This window comes from Eschrichtius robustus, chromosome 11 (assembly GCF_028021215.1).
Source record: "Eschrichtius robustus isolate mEscRob2 chromosome 11, mEscRob2.pri, whole genome shotgun sequence".
NCBI classification, from domain to species: domain Eukaryota; kingdom Metazoa; phylum Chordata; class Mammalia; order Artiodactyla; family Eschrichtiidae; genus Eschrichtius; species Eschrichtius robustus.
The window spans coordinates 74,364,796-74,382,383 of record NC_090834.1 but is presented as its reverse complement, the minus strand read 5'-3'; the positions used below and the strand labels follow the sequence as shown (position 1 = coordinate 74,382,383).

General features: G+C 47.1%; 1 protein-coding gene across 6 annotated transcripts in view; it reads left to right on the top strand.

The window, feature by feature from the left end:
• PLEKHA7 (pleckstrin homology domain containing A7) overlaps nt 1-17,588 on the top strand; it is a 208,872-nt gene that overhangs the window by 129,248 nt on the left and 62,036 nt on the right. For all 6 annotated transcript variants that reach the window (XM_068555733.1, XM_068555731.1, XM_068555729.1 and 3 more), the window contains 4 exons: nt 9,599-9,710; nt 10,470-10,574; nt 13,014-13,086; nt 14,488-14,588. In XM_068555733.1, the coding sequence (XP_068411834.1) occupies nt 9,599-9,710; nt 10,470-10,574; nt 13,014-13,086; nt 14,488-14,588 (391 nt within the window). The remainder of the gene's footprint in view (nt 1-9,598; nt 9,711-10,469; nt 10,575-13,013; nt 13,087-14,487; nt 14,589-17,588) is intronic.

Genomic DNA, 17,588 nt, shown 5'->3' with positions numbered 1-17,588 from the left:
AAGGAAAACTGGCTCTTTTCTTTTCCTTCTCCAAAGGTCTGTTAACCGTCACATTGACTCCTCTCGCCAGAGCCTCTGCCTCGGTTTCACCACTTCTAGAGCTGTGGTTCTCAAAAGTGTGGTCTCTGAACCAGCATCCCCTGGGAACTTGTTAGGGATGCAGTTCTCAAGCCCCACCCCAGATCTACTGAATCAGAGATTCTGGAAGTAGGACCCCCATAAAATGTGTTTTAACAAGCCTTCAGGTGATTCTGATTCTGGTAAGAGTTTGGGAACCACTGATTTAAACAACCTGCTGTTCCCACCCCTCCTGAATTACCCCCAGATTCTTCTATTTATCCTTCAGTCTCCTCCAGATAACCCATCATTCTTTGGGCTGCAGTGGCAATCTCAGATGGATTTTAGTCAGATAATCTTGGGATTCCTTATCCTGTGAGAAGAAAAAAAACATTCTCCATGGTGACTTCCTTTAGAGCATTACTGATGTGAACAGATAACCCATCTCCCGCACTGCTGGCAGGTGGGGCTCACCTGAGCTGTTTGGTATACCAGGTGCATGCCCACCAAAAGATTGTTTCCCATCTTACTGATTAGAAGCATGGAGAAGAGAAATAATGTGAAAGCTATGATCTGGTGGATCTAGAGGACATAAACTCTGAATGTTCTAGTTTCTGTTTCAGTAATACAGGTTCAGTCAGGATAGTCTAGGGTCTGCTCTGGTAATAACGACAAATAAAATCTCAGTGACTTAGAACAATTAAGGTTCTCACTTTTGCCCCATGTGTCCATCATAGGTCCCCTGAGGGGTTCAGCTCTGTCACCTTTACTGAAGGACCTGCATCTCTGTGCTTCCATGATTGCCAAAAGCCAGAAAAGGGAAACTTGATGAATTGTGCACTGGCTCTTTCACTCACATCTCATTGGCTAAAGCGAGTCACATGACCACTCCTAACTCCAAGGGGGCAGGGAAATGCTTTTCTACCAGGCATCTGGGAAGGGAATCAGAAATATTTGTTGGTCAGCACTAATGACTACGCTTAATAACCCACAGTGCAGATTTATTAAGGGAAGCAGGGCCTTTTGAGACTGTCGCTGACGAGCATCTTTTGTTGCATGACTAGCGTTTGTTTTTTCATTTCACCTTTTCTGTTATGCTACTGAGTTCTTTGTCAGAACCCCCAAGGCAGGTGGGTATCAGTCAACAGGTCCTGCAGCCTTGACCCCCAGGGGAGACCCCTGTATACCCAAGCCAACAGGCATGTGGAAATCCCTCTTGGAAGAGCTGATATAAGCCCAGGCTGCATTAATAAAAATATAATGTGTAGAGGAAGGGGGAGAATAGTTCTGGTATACCATGGTGTTTGTGGACTACTTCATTAATCCATTCTGAGTTTATGGAGCCCCAAGGACATGCCAAGCCCCAGACGCTCTGATCTGGGTACTAAATTTCAAGAGGGATGTTGAGCAATTGAGATATCCCTGAGGAGGGGAATCCCCTTATGGAAAGGGGTCTGGAAACCCTGTCCTATGGCCGATCATGTTTAGTCTGTAGGAGAGAAGATGAAGGAGGATGTGATGTAAGTCTTCAAGAAGGGCTGGCAGGTGGAAGTGGGGTATGTTTATCACGTGGCTGCCAAAGGCAGGCATCAGATCAATGAGTAAAAGTAAAAGGCAGGCAAATTTCAGCTCAGTCTCTAATTTTCTAGGAAGGAGATTTTCTATCATCCCTTGTTTCAAGATCTAGAATTTCATCTTTAACATTAAGTGAAGTAATCTACTTCTTAGAATAAAAGTTGGCTTTTTCCATTAATAATAATATTGATATTATTATTATTTGTATAGCTAATACTTAGAGCCCTTATGATTTATTATCAGGTACTGTTTTAAGTGCTTTCCATATATTAATTTCCACAACAGTCCTTTGAGGAAGATAACGTTATTATCATGGCTACTGAGGCACAGAGAGGTTAAGAGTCTTGCCAGAAGTCACACAGCTAATAAGTGGCAGAGTTAGGATTTGAATCCAGGTCTGGCCGCAGATGCTATGCCTCTAATTACTACACCTACCACCTCTCATTTCAGTGGTCTTCAGGAGACATTCCCCTTCCTTGGCTGTACTTAGGCGTTAATGTGTTGACTAAGTAAGTAGGCTACTGCTACTTAGAAGTTTTAATTGTAATTGTATTTGCAGTAATGAAATTTGATCTAATAACTTCACACTTGCTTGAAAGGCGCCAGCTTCCCCGGTAGTCTCTTCTCCAGAAAACATCCTCCAGCCTTTTTACAGGGCTTCAGTTACAGTGATTGGATCATTTGGTCTCTTCTTCTGAAGGCCTCTTTCCTGATTCTCAGTGATTTTCTTGAATTGGGAGCTTGTGGCTTAAAGGGCCACACCCAGAGGCCCTCATAAAGGCGGAAGCCTTGGCACAGAGAACTCCCTCCCAGGCTGTGGTTTTGTTGGTTGGTGCCGTGCACAGGAGCATTTTCTCCTCAGTGCTGGGATGCCCAGGAAGCCGCTGACAGACGCCTCTGCAGCTCCTGGGGAAGAGGACAGAAGCATTCCGGAGCCGTAAGGCTGGCAGCTGACTGACAGCAGGCTGCGGACACGGATCCCCAGGCTCCGTCAAACATTTGCTGATGAGGTGGGGCCTAGTTGAGAGAGTATGCGCTCCGGAAGTTCAGAAGCCTGCTCTGCTCAGAAGCCAGCTGCAAGGCCCCCAAGATCGCCTTGGAGTTTCCTAACTAGGGGAGAGGACCCTTGCCTGGCCTGTCTTTCTGGGCAACCTAGGAAGTTTAGCTTGTTCCCTCCATTGAGGTCTGAGCAGCCCTTCATTTTCTCATTGGACTGCTTAGAAAAAAACCACAGTTGGAATTGCCTAGAATTTCATGAGTGGTGTTTGGAGGATAAGACTTTAAAAGATACTATCTTGCTGAAGGTTAGACTTACCGTCCTGACCTTTGACCTCTTTGGGGGTTCACTCTGCAGGCTGCAGGGCAAGACTCTCCAAGGCATATGCTGATTATGCCTGGGGGTGGGGTATCTCCTGCTGCTAGAGATGGCTGTCTCCCGTTCCTCCTGCAGTTTCAAGTTGGTGAAAGCTCGCAGTGAGAGATTAAGAGCCCAGGTTGGCAGAGGGGGTGCGCTACAACTCTGAGCTCGGAGAAGGAGTCCGTCCTGTAGCTCATCTGCTGAGCCCCGGGCTGTGAGGCTGATGTGTTGCTGTCTGCGGCTGATACAGCCAGCACCTTGTCTTTCCAGACTGGCAGTCTTGGGCTAGCTTTGCCTGTTGCATTTGGTTGCCATGGCAGCAGAAAAATGAGGAAAAACGGGAACACCTGGCAAGCAGATGCAGAAACTTGACTGTTCAGTTTTCCTTCCTGGTCTAAGAGACGGTGTTGGTGACAATCACAGGTAAGGGAAGAGGTGATGATGGTGTCCTTAGTTCATTCAGACACCTGGGTGTTGGCTTGGCTTTTGATGTTGATGTTTCGAAGGGCATTGGCACTGGGGATGCATTCGTTGCCACACAGCAACCACGTCTCCGGCTGTCTGTGCTGAGGAAGATGCTGCAGTGGTGGCTTTGCTGTGTGTGGAAGGGAAGCTGCTGCTTGCACAGTGATTTTTGTCTTCCTGTGACTTCCCTCCTTGTCCTCTTCTTTTACCTCTTCCTAGTCTTGGAAGTACCCAGATCTCCATTAGAAAAGGCTATTTTCTAATGTGTAAAGTGGCTGCCTGGTAATCCAGGAGGAGCAGATATGCTAGAAAAGGGCTTGCCAAAGGCTGGGGTTAGAATTGTAGCATCTCTGAAACAGCAGAACAGAGGTGAAAAGGACAATAGAGGTCAAAGTCTGGTTCTCCCTCGGCGTAGACAGAGACATGGAGCCTGGACAGCAGAAGAGACTGGACCAGGCTCATACGGCAGAGCGGGACTCAGGCCAAGTTCAGGACAGTGCTTGGGTTTGAAGGTGGGAGAGAGGAGCCCTTGAAGCTTGCTGGCTTGTTTTTGTGCCAGGTGAGGGGTGCCGTTTGGGCTGGTTTCCAGCTCCCGAGGTGGTGTGGAGTAGGGGGAGGAACGGGAGCTTGTGTTCAAGAGAGGAGTTGGGGGAGAAGGGGAAGGAATGCAGAAAGCCTTAGCTGAGTAATGAGGCCACAGTTGCTGAATGAAAACCCCTGTCAGACAGCCTCCCCCGGGGTGTTGGGAGTGTGTACAGGGAGCGTTGGTGGTCCGTCTGTGTGTCTCTTTCTCTGGGAAGAGGGGGTGTGGAGGTGTCTGCCTGTTTGGGACAAGAACTTTGTTTTATTCCTGCTTTTCACTGTGTACTGCTTTCCCCAAACCCCTTAGGGTAGTGGGTGTGAGCGCCTTAAAAAATGCTGGTTGGGCTGGTTATTTGTGAGTGTGCCTGTTCTCATGCACCCAGTAATCTCAGCTGAGTTCTCCATGTAGAATCCTTGAGGATAGAGCATGAATTGGGGGTGCCTAGTTTTCTAGGAATTAATGGGACACAGATGTCATCTAATGATGTCTTCTTTGTAAGAGATTCCTGATTTCTCATGGCTTTCGAACCTCCCATCATAGCCTTGAAGACTCTTGACATTATCTTTCTCCTGGAGAAAGAAAGGGAGGCCAATCCCCCAGCCACAGGGTTATTACACGTTAAAGAGGCCCCAGCGAAGGTGTTTATACGAAATGATTGCTGTTCAGAAGTTAATGGTCTGGTACCTTCAGCTTTCTGGAGATAAGTGCCTTAGAAATAAAAATAAAGTATACCTGAGATTTAAATTCTGGAGTCTCCACTGGTAACAGGGACAAACAGTGCTTTTCGTTGAGTGCAGTGCTTCGTGGTGTTCAAAGCGTCATTTCAGTCTACATAACCACCTTGTGAGACGAGAGTTCTTTTCACCTCATTTTGCAAAAATGGAAATTGAGGCCCAGAATAGTGACGTGACTCTTGGAGAGTCAGTAAGCTGCAGAGCTTTGTTGAGATCCCGTTATTCTGGGCTCATGGTCTTTCCACCACCCCAGGATCTTCTTGGTTTGGGGGTTGCTCTTGGGGTTGAGAAGAGCAAAAGGCTGTTTCTGCCAGACCTTGGGACTTGCCGTGGGATGGTATCTCTGTGGCGAAGCCTAGGTTATGGAGTCCGGCTTCTCTCTCGGGCAAGTCATTAATCTCTCTGAGCCTCAGTTTCCTCTTTGACAAAACGGAGAAGGTAAAACTGGCTTTGCAAGGGTAAGTGAGATAATGCAGGCAAAGTGCCTGACATAGCAGGTGCTGGACAAATACAGCCTGGTCCCTCTGCTTGCTTGACCTTGTGTACCCACCCCTAAGGGTTGGTGATTCTTGGCCTGGCGACCTACCTGTTGCAACAGCAATAGGGTCTTGCTGTGCTGCCGCTTCAGTCTGCTCCAGTTCCTGATGTTGACTGAGAGGCAGCTGAGGAGCCCATTAACCAAACTCACCTAAATTCAGACCCAGCAGAAAGGAGTGGCTTCTGAATTTATAACTTCTCTCTCTTACTACGTCTGACCGTGTTATATGCATTTGCTCCTGGAAATGTAGGAAGCAGAAGCAGCTCCTTTTGTAGATGGGTAAATTGAGGGACAGAGAAAATGACTTCCTGCCCAGGTTCACCTGACACATCCTTGAGGAAGTTCGGAGTAGAATGAAGGTCACTTTCCTCCTGGGCTTCTCCAGACTGATTTTTGTGTGGTTCTGACTTCCTTTGTTCTTTTCAGAGGGGAGGCAATTGAGTTAAAACTCTAGCTCACTGTTTTGAACTTCAGCCCACACCCCTCCAGCAAAATAATCAGCATTCATGTAGCCCAAGTCAAGGAAAGAGAAGTCTTTGTTCAAATCATCCCACTGTACTTTGGGAATCAGGATAGCACAGAAACCTGGCAAACAGGCTTTTAAGGTAATAGATTTTATTGAATGACACTAAGAGTCTGCCTTCCCCTAGTGTGTGCAGTTTTTTGTCGCCTCTGCCGGCATCTGTGTGACTCATGTGCCTGAGGGCATGCTGCTGGGAACCAAACCACCTTCACAGCTGCTCGGCTCAGGGGCACAGGCTCTTCTTCTTCTCTTCTCTGGGGGAGGGCGCCGTTCTTGAGTAAAACCTGTCAGGAGTCTGGGGAGTTGAGGACAAATCAGTGTCTGCCCTGTCAGACTTCTAAGTGGGGAACACACCTGTAAGACATAACTGGCTGAAGCAAATGTGCCAGAATGCCCACCTCCAAGTGATTGTTGCTCCTTTCAGAGTTGTCTCTTCAGGAGGCTACACACATGCTCCATTGATGTTCCCACTGCTCAAAATAATGTGGTAAACGACCTCTAGAAGCTTCCATCAGAGCCAGCTTTTCAGCCAAGTGAGAAAATTGTTTTTGAGACATTTTTCATATCCTCGTTTTTGAATACCAAATGGTGTCCCAAGCGTGACCACCATCGTTTTTTGGGTTTTGTTTTAAACCAGTTGAAATTCCAGATAACTTCTAGTGATTTCCAAAAGTGATAGTCACCCTTGGAGGACCTAAGAGACCATTGCCCATGCTGAAGAGATTCAGAGGAACATCCTCTGAATGCAGATCTTGTTACTTGGCCAAGTGGGTAGCTGTGTGCGCCTTGTTCTTTCAAAGAGTCAGGTCAGGGACTGCTAGGTAACGGTTGAGTCTTTTGCTTGAGTGGGGAGTCCTGGTGAAGACACGCTGCCCGTTTGTAGAGACGACATGGTCGTCTCTGGGGCAGATTTAGTTTGGACTTTAGTCCTGTCTCCTAATAAGACAGCTTTCTCTGGATGTTGCTGAGCAGAGGTCTCTATAGTCGTGGAGAATGAAGTTGTCTTCACGTGTTTCTCCCTGTCCCCACCCCCCCACCCGCGTCCCGTCCCTCACTAATGTTCAGTGTTGGGGCCACAAACAGTCCTTTTCCAGCTGAAATCTGTTCATACCTGGCTCTCTAGGTGGTAGTCGTACCTTCTTTCCTCACCTACCCAAGGCTGCTAGGAAGTCATCTTTCTTCCTGCACTTTTGGCTAGAGGAGCTCCCCGGCCAGCCAGCATCCCAGCAGCTAGTGTAGGGAGGGGACATGGGGTTAGAATACAGGAAGATGACTACAGTTAGAGCTCAAGATTGTAAAGTGCAGAAATGGCAAAAGTGGTGGGCATCTGTCCTGGATTTCCTGAGCAATCACAAATCCAGATAGTCTCTCTTTGTCCCACAGAGTAGTGATGGCATATCTAGTTGATGGAATGTGATGCAGTCATTTAAAATGACATGGATGAGTTTAAAAGAAAGGAGAGGGACTTCCCTGGTGGTCCAGTGGTTAAGACTCCATGCTCCCAATGCAGGGGGCGTGGGTTCAATCCCTGGTCAGGGTACTAGATCCCCCATGCCGCACCTAAGGACCGCATGCTGCAACTAAAGATCCCACATGCCGCAACTAAGACCCGGTGCAGCCAAATAAATAAATAAATATTTTTTAAAAAAAGAAGAAGAAGAAGAAAGGAGAAGATGTTTATATTACAATAAGTTTAAAAATCAAGCTGCAAAATCATAAACACAGTATGATCACAATTATATAAAAACAAAAAAGCACACATTCCCCCCCCCCAAAAAAAACAGGCATATAAAAAAGAATGAAAGTAAATATACCAAGTATTAAAAATGACTTTCCTGTGGGTAACAGGACTATGGTGATTTTTTTCTTTCGTTTTAGCTTTTTTCTTATATTTCTCAAGTATTCTGTAATAACCCTCATATCAGTGTCTTAAATGGGAGCCAATTAAACTTGATAAAATCCCAAACAAACCTTTCTTACTGTTGGACTTTGTGTCCTGAATTTTGGCTTAGAGATACAGCTGCCATGACTGAGATAATCTGAGAACTCTTCTTCCTTGTCTCAACCTCTGTAAATCTGAAGTCAGGCAAGACCAGGTTCCAGGAAGACGTTTCGGGCATAGTTCTGTCTGGAGGCAGGGGCTGGACAAGGCAGCCTCTCAGAGCCCCTTCCCACCCCCGGTTGGCGATTATCTCTGTGGCACACAGCCTCTGCCAACAGTGAGCGGGCTCTAAGTGTGGTGACATTCTCTGAGTGGGGAGCAGTAACAAAAGTCTGGCTGGGATGGAGGCCGGGGGTGGGGAATCTGGAGTAAGTGCCTGAGCTGACAAGGAGCCAGTGATCTTTCTGCCTGGTGGGACTTGCACCTCCAGCTGCCAAGCATCCGGCAGGGCCCAGCCCCTTGGAAAGCTGGTGCCTGCTGCAGTGGTCCTGCTGCTGGTACAGCTCAGAGAGCACGGGGGTCACAGCTACTTCTGCGAAGGACTTCCCTAATGGTACAGGGTGTCAGGTCTCTGTCTTGGGGTGTGGGAAGGATCACTTATCCTTTGGGCAGCAGTGGTTTTGAAGGAAGCAGCATGTCTCCAGGGTGGAAACTAGGATTTTCCCTCGTAGCACCTGTGTAAAAGTGAGCCCGGTGAACAGACATCCAGAGCGTGTCTTCCTCAGATGTGTCTTGCCTGGATCCTCCACCTCCATCTCCATCTCCTCAGGGCCCTGGCCCAGGCCTCCAAATCAGATTTTCTCCACTCCTCAAGCCTGCAGCTACCTGGATCCTGTTGCCCATCAGAGCAGCAGACAACCCAGCCATAGAATGCTGGGACTTACACTTTGAGGAAGGCTTACAGATCCTAGAGTTAGCAGGGTCTGGGAATCAAGCATTGAGCTGTTTAAGGATAGGGATTGCATCGTGTGGAGTCATCTGCTGCCGCTGCTGCTTTGAAAGACTGGCAAATGCTGGGGCTCCGTGGAAGCAGGTAAGAAGGGTTCTCTGTGATGGCTCTTAAGTGCTATACCATGATGTTCCCAGGGCACTGGCCCTCCCAGGGCAGGTGGACCTTCTTGGTGGGACGCATGATGTTGCTGGAGGCTGACGGGGACACATCAAGGGGAACTTCACTGGGGATGCAGGCGTGCTTCATTTCTTCCTGCTCTCCAGGCATGGCACAAGGGGTTAATATCTTCAATGGCTCTATTTTGGGGCTAATGGAGTGTTCCTAGAATAAGACTCTTTGTTGAGTAATCTATTTTGGGAGGCAAGCCCCACTGGCATTTATGTAAGCGATTCTGTGTATCTGGGGGTGTGGATGTGTGCGCAAGTGGTTCCTTGTTACTAATTAGAAACAGCTTCTTTTGGGAGCCAGGGGAAATGGAGGTGTGAGTGTGTGTGTGTAAGGAGTGTGGATTGCTTTTGCTGTGAAGAGTGGGGTAAACCGTGTGTGCCCATCTGATGGGGCAGTTGCCACAGACACCCGAGTAAGAAAATAAATGTGGGGACCTTGGGACAGCAGGCGCAGTGACCTGGCCCCTTCATGGGGTGTCAGGCTGTGGAGATTGCCCATCTATCATGCTCTTGATTCCCTGAAGCACGTGGGTAGGCTGGGTGTCGTGGCCCTCTAACGGCAGTCTGGAGTTAGGTGGTGTCTCGAAGATCTGTCCTGGGCTGTTTAAGGTCCATCAACCAGTTTAACCTGAAATAAATCTCAGATTCCACTTCCCATTGCAGCCTGGCCACTTATACACTGGATTCCCTTCTGTCTCCCCACAGGCCAAATCCACATATGTCGAAGCAAGAGAGAAACCAAAGACCGTCCAGCATGGTCAGTGAAACGTCCACGGCCGGGACCACTTCTACCATGGAGGCCAAGCCTGGCCCCAAGGTGAGCTCCTGGCCACTTCCCCTCTTCTGTATTTTGCCAGGCCCCTTTGTAGCCAGAAACCCATTTGATCTTCACCATAGTTTTGTGAGGGAAACATGTAATAAGTATTCTCCCCAAATGACAGATCAGGAAATTGAGGCCAATTGCGGTTATGTCACACGTCCAAGAAAACAGGTGATTGCTGACAGAACCAGGACTGACATCTACGGCCTTGGCCGCATTCTTCATTTTCCTGTCATGTCTTTGGAGGGCCACACCTCTGTTCACATGTGTGTCAAAGACCGCATGGTGAGATTCACAACAGAGGTTTCTGTGCCCACGATATGGAAGCACTGACTGAGGAGCAGGGAAGAGAACCAGCATTGTAGAGAAGGGGAGGGTGCTGAGGAGTGAACCAGATAGGAGGGGTAAATATCTGGAAATGGGCAAATTCTGTGACCAGAATGTAACATTGCTCCAGAAAGCCATAGGACACATTAGGGCCAGCAGCTGCTGGTGAAAGTTGGTTGAAAAATCCCTTTACGTTTTTTTTCCTCTGTGACCCAAACAGGAAGCTTGCTAGCTCTTGGACCCGCCTTTTAATTAGGATGCTGCGGCCATGTGCACGCCCATTCTCTGTCTTCTTGCTGTTCTTTTGATCAGAGGGCACTGCTGCATAGATGAAGGCACAGGGAGCCTACAGCCCTCCTATCATGCAAGTGCTTTTTGGGCCTCCCCAAATCCCCCGTGCTGCTAGAGTTCAAGTCTGCTCTTTCCTAGATCATAAAGTCCAGCAGTAAAGTCCACAGCTTTGGGAAGAGGGACCAAGCCATTCGGAGGAACCCCAATGTTCCGGTGGTGGTGAGGGGCTGGTTGCACAAGCAGGTGAGGAGACTGAGGAGGGAGGGGTGGCAGGGAGGTAGTTCTTGCTGAATTCCTTCCTTACCCTGACCCCCGGGAACTGGGAACAGGCTCATAATAAGCTGTCTGTTCCTGAGTTTGTCTGAGGCCAGTAGATTCTGCCCACTGTGCTAAGCGACTTGCTGTTCGTTTTTGTGAGTCGGCAGTCTGCTCAATGGCTGCAGTTTCCTTCCCCAAACCCACTTAACCGCTTTGGTTCCCAGTGCTCTTGGCTGTCCTGGGACTCGGGCCCAAGTGTGGGTGGGTCAGTATGAATCCAGCCTTACCGCCAATCCTCTGCCAGCACTTGCCTTCCTGGTGCGAAAGAGCCTTTGTTATCATTTGCCTGAAAAATCCCATCTTTTCCTTTCCCCCAGTCTAACACACATACCTAGCATCCTAGCACCTCAGATTCCAAATCAGCCAAACTCAGCTCATTGTCTCCTGACCCCTTACCTGTCTTTTTCCCCTAACCTGTTTTTTTCTGGATCTTGGTGGGGTACCACCATTTTCCTAGGCACCCAGGTTAGAAACTTCAGCACCATCACCAGCTGCTCCTCCTCGCACAGGCCATCCTTCATCTCTAGCTTCACTGCACTTCACCACAACTTCACCAGAGGCGGTTGTTCTGCCTCTGGTCCTCTGGCCTTGGATAGGCTGTGAGTTCCCAGGGTCAGAGAACACGTCCCTTTTGTCTCCTTCCTTCCCTTCTTGCCATCCATCCATTCATCTACCCACCCACCCACCAAGTGCCTGCCATGTTCTAAGTGCTCTCACAGCAAGGACAAAGCGATAAGTAACATGTGGTTCCTGCCCTTGAGGAACTCATGTCATAGTCTGCAGGGGGAAACATAGAAACACCTCTCACGTGTCATGTCATCACCCAGCACAGTCTCTCACGTAGCATGTTATCCAAAAACACACAAATTCTGAGAGCAATGATGTACATTTTTACTAAAGGCTTTGTGGGAAAACAGAGGAAGACATCACCTTTCACACCACACAGAATAAATTCCTAAATGTCCCCTTGAAATCTCTCCCCCCAGTTCTGCTCCGCATGGCAGCTCCCACAGCTCTCCAGCCTCTTCTGGCCGATACTCCTCTGGCACCACCCTCTCTTAATGATTCCCTCTTCCCTCACAGCTCTGTTCTCATTCCCTTTTCTTACCTGAGTAATCTAACCCTCTGACTTTTTCCACTTGCATCCCCGTCTCCGTTAAACAAAAGAATGCTCCTTTGAAATGTGGAGGTAGAGGGAAGGTATTGTAAATAATCCTTCTCCCCAACAGACACCCCCTGGCCCAGGCCCCTCGGCTCCTTGGCTGTGCTGTAGCTGTAACCAAGGTCTGTGTACAGTGCTGTGGGCACACAGCAGAGAGAATGTAGCTATGCTTGGGGGAATCCTGAAAGGCTTTCCAGAGGAAGTGACATTTGAAGCAGATGTGGAAGGATGGAGAAGAGCTTTTCAAACAAAGCAAGTATCATACGCCAGATCACCTGGTCAATGCAGAAGATAAAACCAAGAAATGCAGGAGCTTAGCAAGTTTTTAACACTTTAGTAAATGGAGAATGAATAAAAATTTTTAAAATTTAAGCCTGTCAAAAACTTTTGCAGAAGGAAGACAATTTTAACAGCTAAAAATGGCTCTGGAATTTTCCTAGGTTTGGGAGAAAAGTGACCCTAAAACTACTATTTTCCTACCCTAGTCATAGTTTTAAAAAATTTTCACAAGAAAATCCAGGTTTTTTTCTGTTGAAAGGAAGGAAAAACACAGCAAAATCAGTCCTTTGTGGTAGATAACTGAACTTAGTCAAATGAGAACTTTGCCTCATTGATTAATTAGCTAACTTAAACTCTTTGTTTCATACTATGTAAACCAATTTTCTAATCAGTATAAGTGAAGGTATTTTACAGTGTAGCACCTGAATCAGTGAATGAAGGAAGGAAGGAAGGAAGGAATAAATAAATAAATAAATAACTTCCCTTTTGTTAAAAACTGATTTCTTTCTTAACGGATGAACTGTATTTTTGGGTTTTTTTGGCCACACTGCGCGACATGTGAGAGTTCCCCAACCAGGGATCGAACCCGCGCCCCTTTTAGTGGAAGCGTGGACTCTTAACCACTGGACTGCCAGGGAAGCCCGAGAACTGTATTTTTGAATTCATATCTTCCTTTCTAAAAGGAGGATGCTTATGATATATTAGTCTGTTTATAGGAAACAAAACTTCCTGGGGATAAGCCATCATTGGATCTAAATTTTAATGTCCTATTCAAAGAATGGCTATGCAGTAAAAACTTATTAATTTATTGAAAGAAAGAGTGAATATGGGCAAGTCTCGGTTCCGGAATCAGGTTGTACATGACTGGGGATGGGGAACGGTATGCTCAGATATTGCCCTGATTAGTTTCCTTTGCTTTGCAGGACAGTTCTGGGATGAGGCTGTGGAAAAGGAGGTGGTTTGTGCTGGCTGATTATTGCTTGTTTTACTATAAAGGTGAGCTGAGGCTCAGGCCACCAAGGGGTCTTTGTGCCAGAGGGGGTGGTGAGGTGATGCAAATGGTGGTCTTCTCAAATCCAGTGCATGGACCAGTGGCCTGAGCTAATTGATAACCTGTTAACCTGCCAAAGTGTTCACTTTTACATATGTGCACGGTTGGTGATTTCATTTTTACCAGTCCCAGCACTGGAAGTGCCACTTGTTGAGTTAAAATAATAGAATCTGGTTTGCCTTCTACTTAAGGTCTCAAGATCTGGAGGTTTTCCAGCTTCTGCCTCACTTGGGGCACAGGCACACCTTTGATTCAATCTGGAGAGATGGGAAGTATAGGTGAACATTATATTTTGTAACCTGTTCTCTGGATTTATCCCCTGTTATTGGATGGGCAACTGGTGAATTAAATTGGCCATATGAACATTTGTGGAGCCCCAGTACATAGAATTAGGGGCTGTGCAAAGGTGAGAAGGAAGTAAGGCTCAAAATATGGAGGAAGAGATAGTCTAATTTTAAGACAAGACTAGGCTTTGGAAGACATCCAAAGTGCTTAGGCAGTTCAAGAGGAACAAGAAGCCAATTCCATATTGGAGAACTTGGGCAGGCTCCTTAGAAGAATTAGGGCTCGAGTTGGGCTTTTTAGGATGGGTAGAGCTTTGCCCATGTGTAGGGGGAAGATGGGCATTTAGGCAGAAGAAACAACTTGATTAAAGTTCTAGAAGCAGAAGAAAGTGGAATGACAGACCTGCAAAGCCAGAGTGAGTCTTGCACGGAGCACACACTAGGAGATAAGGCTCAGGAGGTGGATAAGAGCCAAAATGCAAAAGGGCTGTGACCCTAGGCAGAGGAAGTTGGGCTTCATTCTGTATCCAGTGGACAGTCAGCAAGTGCCTTTGGGTGGGAGAGCAGTGGGACCAATTCTGTCATTAGGAAGTTACCTCTGGTAACGAAGACGGTTTGGGGGAGGAAGAGAATAGACATCAAAGGTAGGATATTTCACACCTGCTCTAACATCGCCTATGAGGTGTGTACCACCCAGAATTCCCTTCCCCATCCTTTACAAAAGTTTAAATGTCACCTTCTGAAGCCTTCTCCACTTCCCCAGGCTGTGTGCCACTCCTGTCTGTGTGTTCCTGCAGCACCTGGTATGCCTCTGTATTTCAGGAGTTAGCAGGTCGAGCAGAGCGTGTTTACATGCCTGTCCCCGTCCTCGGGGAGAGGGCCCTGTCTGATTCACCTGTGTAGTTCCAGCATTAGCACAAAGGTCCCCAGAGCATCTGAATGGGCGATCCGTGATTGCAGTCATCCTGGGAGAGATGAGGAGCCTTGAACTAGGGCAGTGGGATGGACCAGCCCAAGGAAGGTGCCACAGAAGGTTATTGTGATATGTTTTTCCATTCAAAGACAGCCGAGAAGAAGTGGTCCTTGGGAGCATTCCTCTGCCCAGCTACGTGATCTCAACAGTGGCCCCCGAGGATCGCATAAGTCGCAAGTATTCCTTTAAGGTACTGCCCCCCGCTCCTCCAGTGCAGCAATTCCATCCTAAGAAACGTTGTGTTCCCCAAAATGGCTTCACAAAAGCAGTTGTTTCTGTTGGGGGGTTGGGGGGAAGAAGTTAAGAAGTTGAGCGTTTCAGACTCATGTTAACAAAGTCATAAATTCTTTAAACAAGAGTAATATCACATCACGGTACTTTCAATTGTATCTGAGCTTTTGAGTCCCCCAGCCTTGCTTAAGTATTTAGACCCCTCTTTTCCTGTCGCTATTTCTGTGACTAGTATCAGCACAGCCCTTCTCATGCTTTCTTACCGCTGTCACTGCTGTCCCCGGTGACTCCAGAGTTGCTGTGGGTTGAAGATTCTGGATCCTCCTTCGCTTCATGTTGCGTGATATGGTATTGCCTTATTTCTGTAAAACCTTTTGTGACTGAGAACTGCTTTTATCCGTGTTACCTCATTTGATGCTTGTGGGGAGCCTGTGAGGTCAGGATCATTAGCTTCATTTTATAGATTAGGAACACGAGGATCAGAGAGCTGAAAAAACTTACCTACAGTCCCAAAGTTGGAAGATGATGGAGGCAGATCTCCACCCTGAACTCTGTCCTCTTTCAGTTACATTACAGGGAGGGAGGACAATTTCTTTCTCTTCTTCTCTGCTTTTCTTCCATGTCTCACTCTGGTCACCCGTATACACATTGCAGGAGGTGGGAGGTGGTTACAATTAATGTTTATTGCTATCATTTTAGGAATACTGTTCTATTAAATTGTTCAGAGCCTCTGTTGCTTATTGTTGGCTCTGAAAACATTTTGTTCGATGGGTGTCACACTGGTCTTTTGCAGCCTGAAAGCCTTCCTCAGAAAAACCTTCCTTTCTAGGGTTTAGTGTTGCTACTGGGCAAACAATTGGGATAACACTGTTGCATGTGAATTTGGGGGGTGGGGGGACAGCGTTTGGGATATCCTCAGAGTAACTGATTATAATAACTATATATAGTTCATCTTAACACTTCGTTGGGAGGTGTGAAAATACATTCTAGGAAAACATCTTTTATGTGTTGTACATTCTTTTTTTTTTTTTTTTTTTTAAATAGGCTTCACCAAGAGTGTTCCCTAAATATTTTTTCTGGGAGACAGAAGGCATGCATGTTTGGGGGGATGATTGGGGTCTTCAGGGTCTGAGAAGGGAGAAAAGCTATTGCAGACAGAACGGGTGATGTTCAGGTGGTTCTCCAGACAGGGCTGTGGTTTCCTGAGTGTGAAAGAGTTCCCTTCCCTTTGGGTTGCAGTGTCATTCTTTTAGGAACCTGAGGATGGGCCCTGGGACAGTTCAGGATCCATGTTCTTGGGCATACTGAGGAGTGTGCAGTATTTTGTGTCCTGGGCCTTATGCTTGCCTCTGGTGTCAATTCTTCTCAGTTTGCAGAGCTGAAATTCTCTGACTGTTGCTAGGGCACCTTGCCTGAGATTGTTCAGAGTATCTGTAGTGGTGCATAGGCAGAGCCTAAAGGGTTATGTGGTCCTGTCTTGTCTGTCTTCTCTAACTGTACTCGCAGCCAGGCAGCTCCTAGGCATTGTCAGGGAGCCAGGGTGCTAGATGCGCCCTGAGGCTCCGCTAGGTCTGCAGGATGAGCCAAGCAGGGCTCTCGGTGGCCTTTAGGAGCCATCGTTCCCCCCAACCCCCACCCCCCTTGAGCTTTAGTCACAGCCTGGAATGCCCTGAAGAGTTCCCCAACTCTTACTTACTTGTCCTTTAGGTGTCTGCTCAGGGGCCACCTCCTCTAGGAAGCCTTCCTTAAGTCCTCCGGACGGGTTAGGTACTTTTCTTCTGAACATCCACGGGTCTGGTATCACTGCACTATAGATGGTTGATTACCCATTCAGAGCTTTCTCCAGGAAAACTAGCCATCCGCTAGTTCTGCCAGGGTAGATGGGGCTAGTCCCATTCTGCAAACAGATACCATGGAGCAGTCATTTGTAGTAGGAGTTGTGGTGAATGACACTCCTTATACTTCCCAAGTTAAGGTCGGTTTAGGCTTACTTCTGTTTCATGTTTAGTCCTCTGTAAGTCAGTGATTGTTCAGTGAATCACCTTAGCTTACTCAAGTAAATGCCTGCCCCAGAAGCCGCTGTGGAACCCTTAGCTGAAGGCCGAGTTTGCCTGGACTCCCTTGGCACTGGGCTGGATGGATTCAGATATGTGAATGTCACAAGCAGGCCCGTATTTAATAACGTTTTTGGACCTGGATGTTAGGCATGTGAGTGGAGAAGTGAATGCTGACAGTTCATCTGAGAGGTTTTATCCATGACCATTGGTGATTTTAGAAACATGTCATTTTCCAGATTTCTGTTTAGTTCTCTCATTTTGCTTTCTCTGACTGGTCCTTGCATGGCATCTGTCTGTCATTCTGGATCCAGATTATCAGAGTAGTGATCTGTATCAGACTCATTTCTGGATAGAGCCTGAGAGCACTGTACAGAGAAGCTTGGACTCAGAGTCAGATATTCCTAGGTGTGAATCCTGCCTCCAACTTTTCATTCATTCAAAAAATATTTATTGGGCACCTACTATGCACCAGGCACTGTTCCTGGGGATATAGTAGTGAACAAAATAGACAGAGTCCCTGCTCTCATCGAGTTTAGATTCTGCAGGGAAGAGAAAGATGATAAACAAGCATGTAAAATAAAGAATGCCAGGTAATAGGTGCTGTGAAGAATCTGTGACCAAGCGTGGAAATCTAGGAAAGTTACTTAACTTCTCAGAGCTTCACTTACCACATCTGTAAAAGAGATTCTGTTCCTTCCTTATAAGGCTGTTGGGATTAAAATGAGATTAAAGTCATGGAAGTACCTAGGAGACACATAGTAGGCACTCTGTAAATCTTCCTATTTCCACATCATTTTCCTATGTGGATTTGGTGAGCTTTTTCCTTGCAAATTTAAAGGACCTTGCTTATCAGAGCGCAAGGGGGAAAACCTCTTGTTCGCAGTCCATTGCGGTTGCTTTTC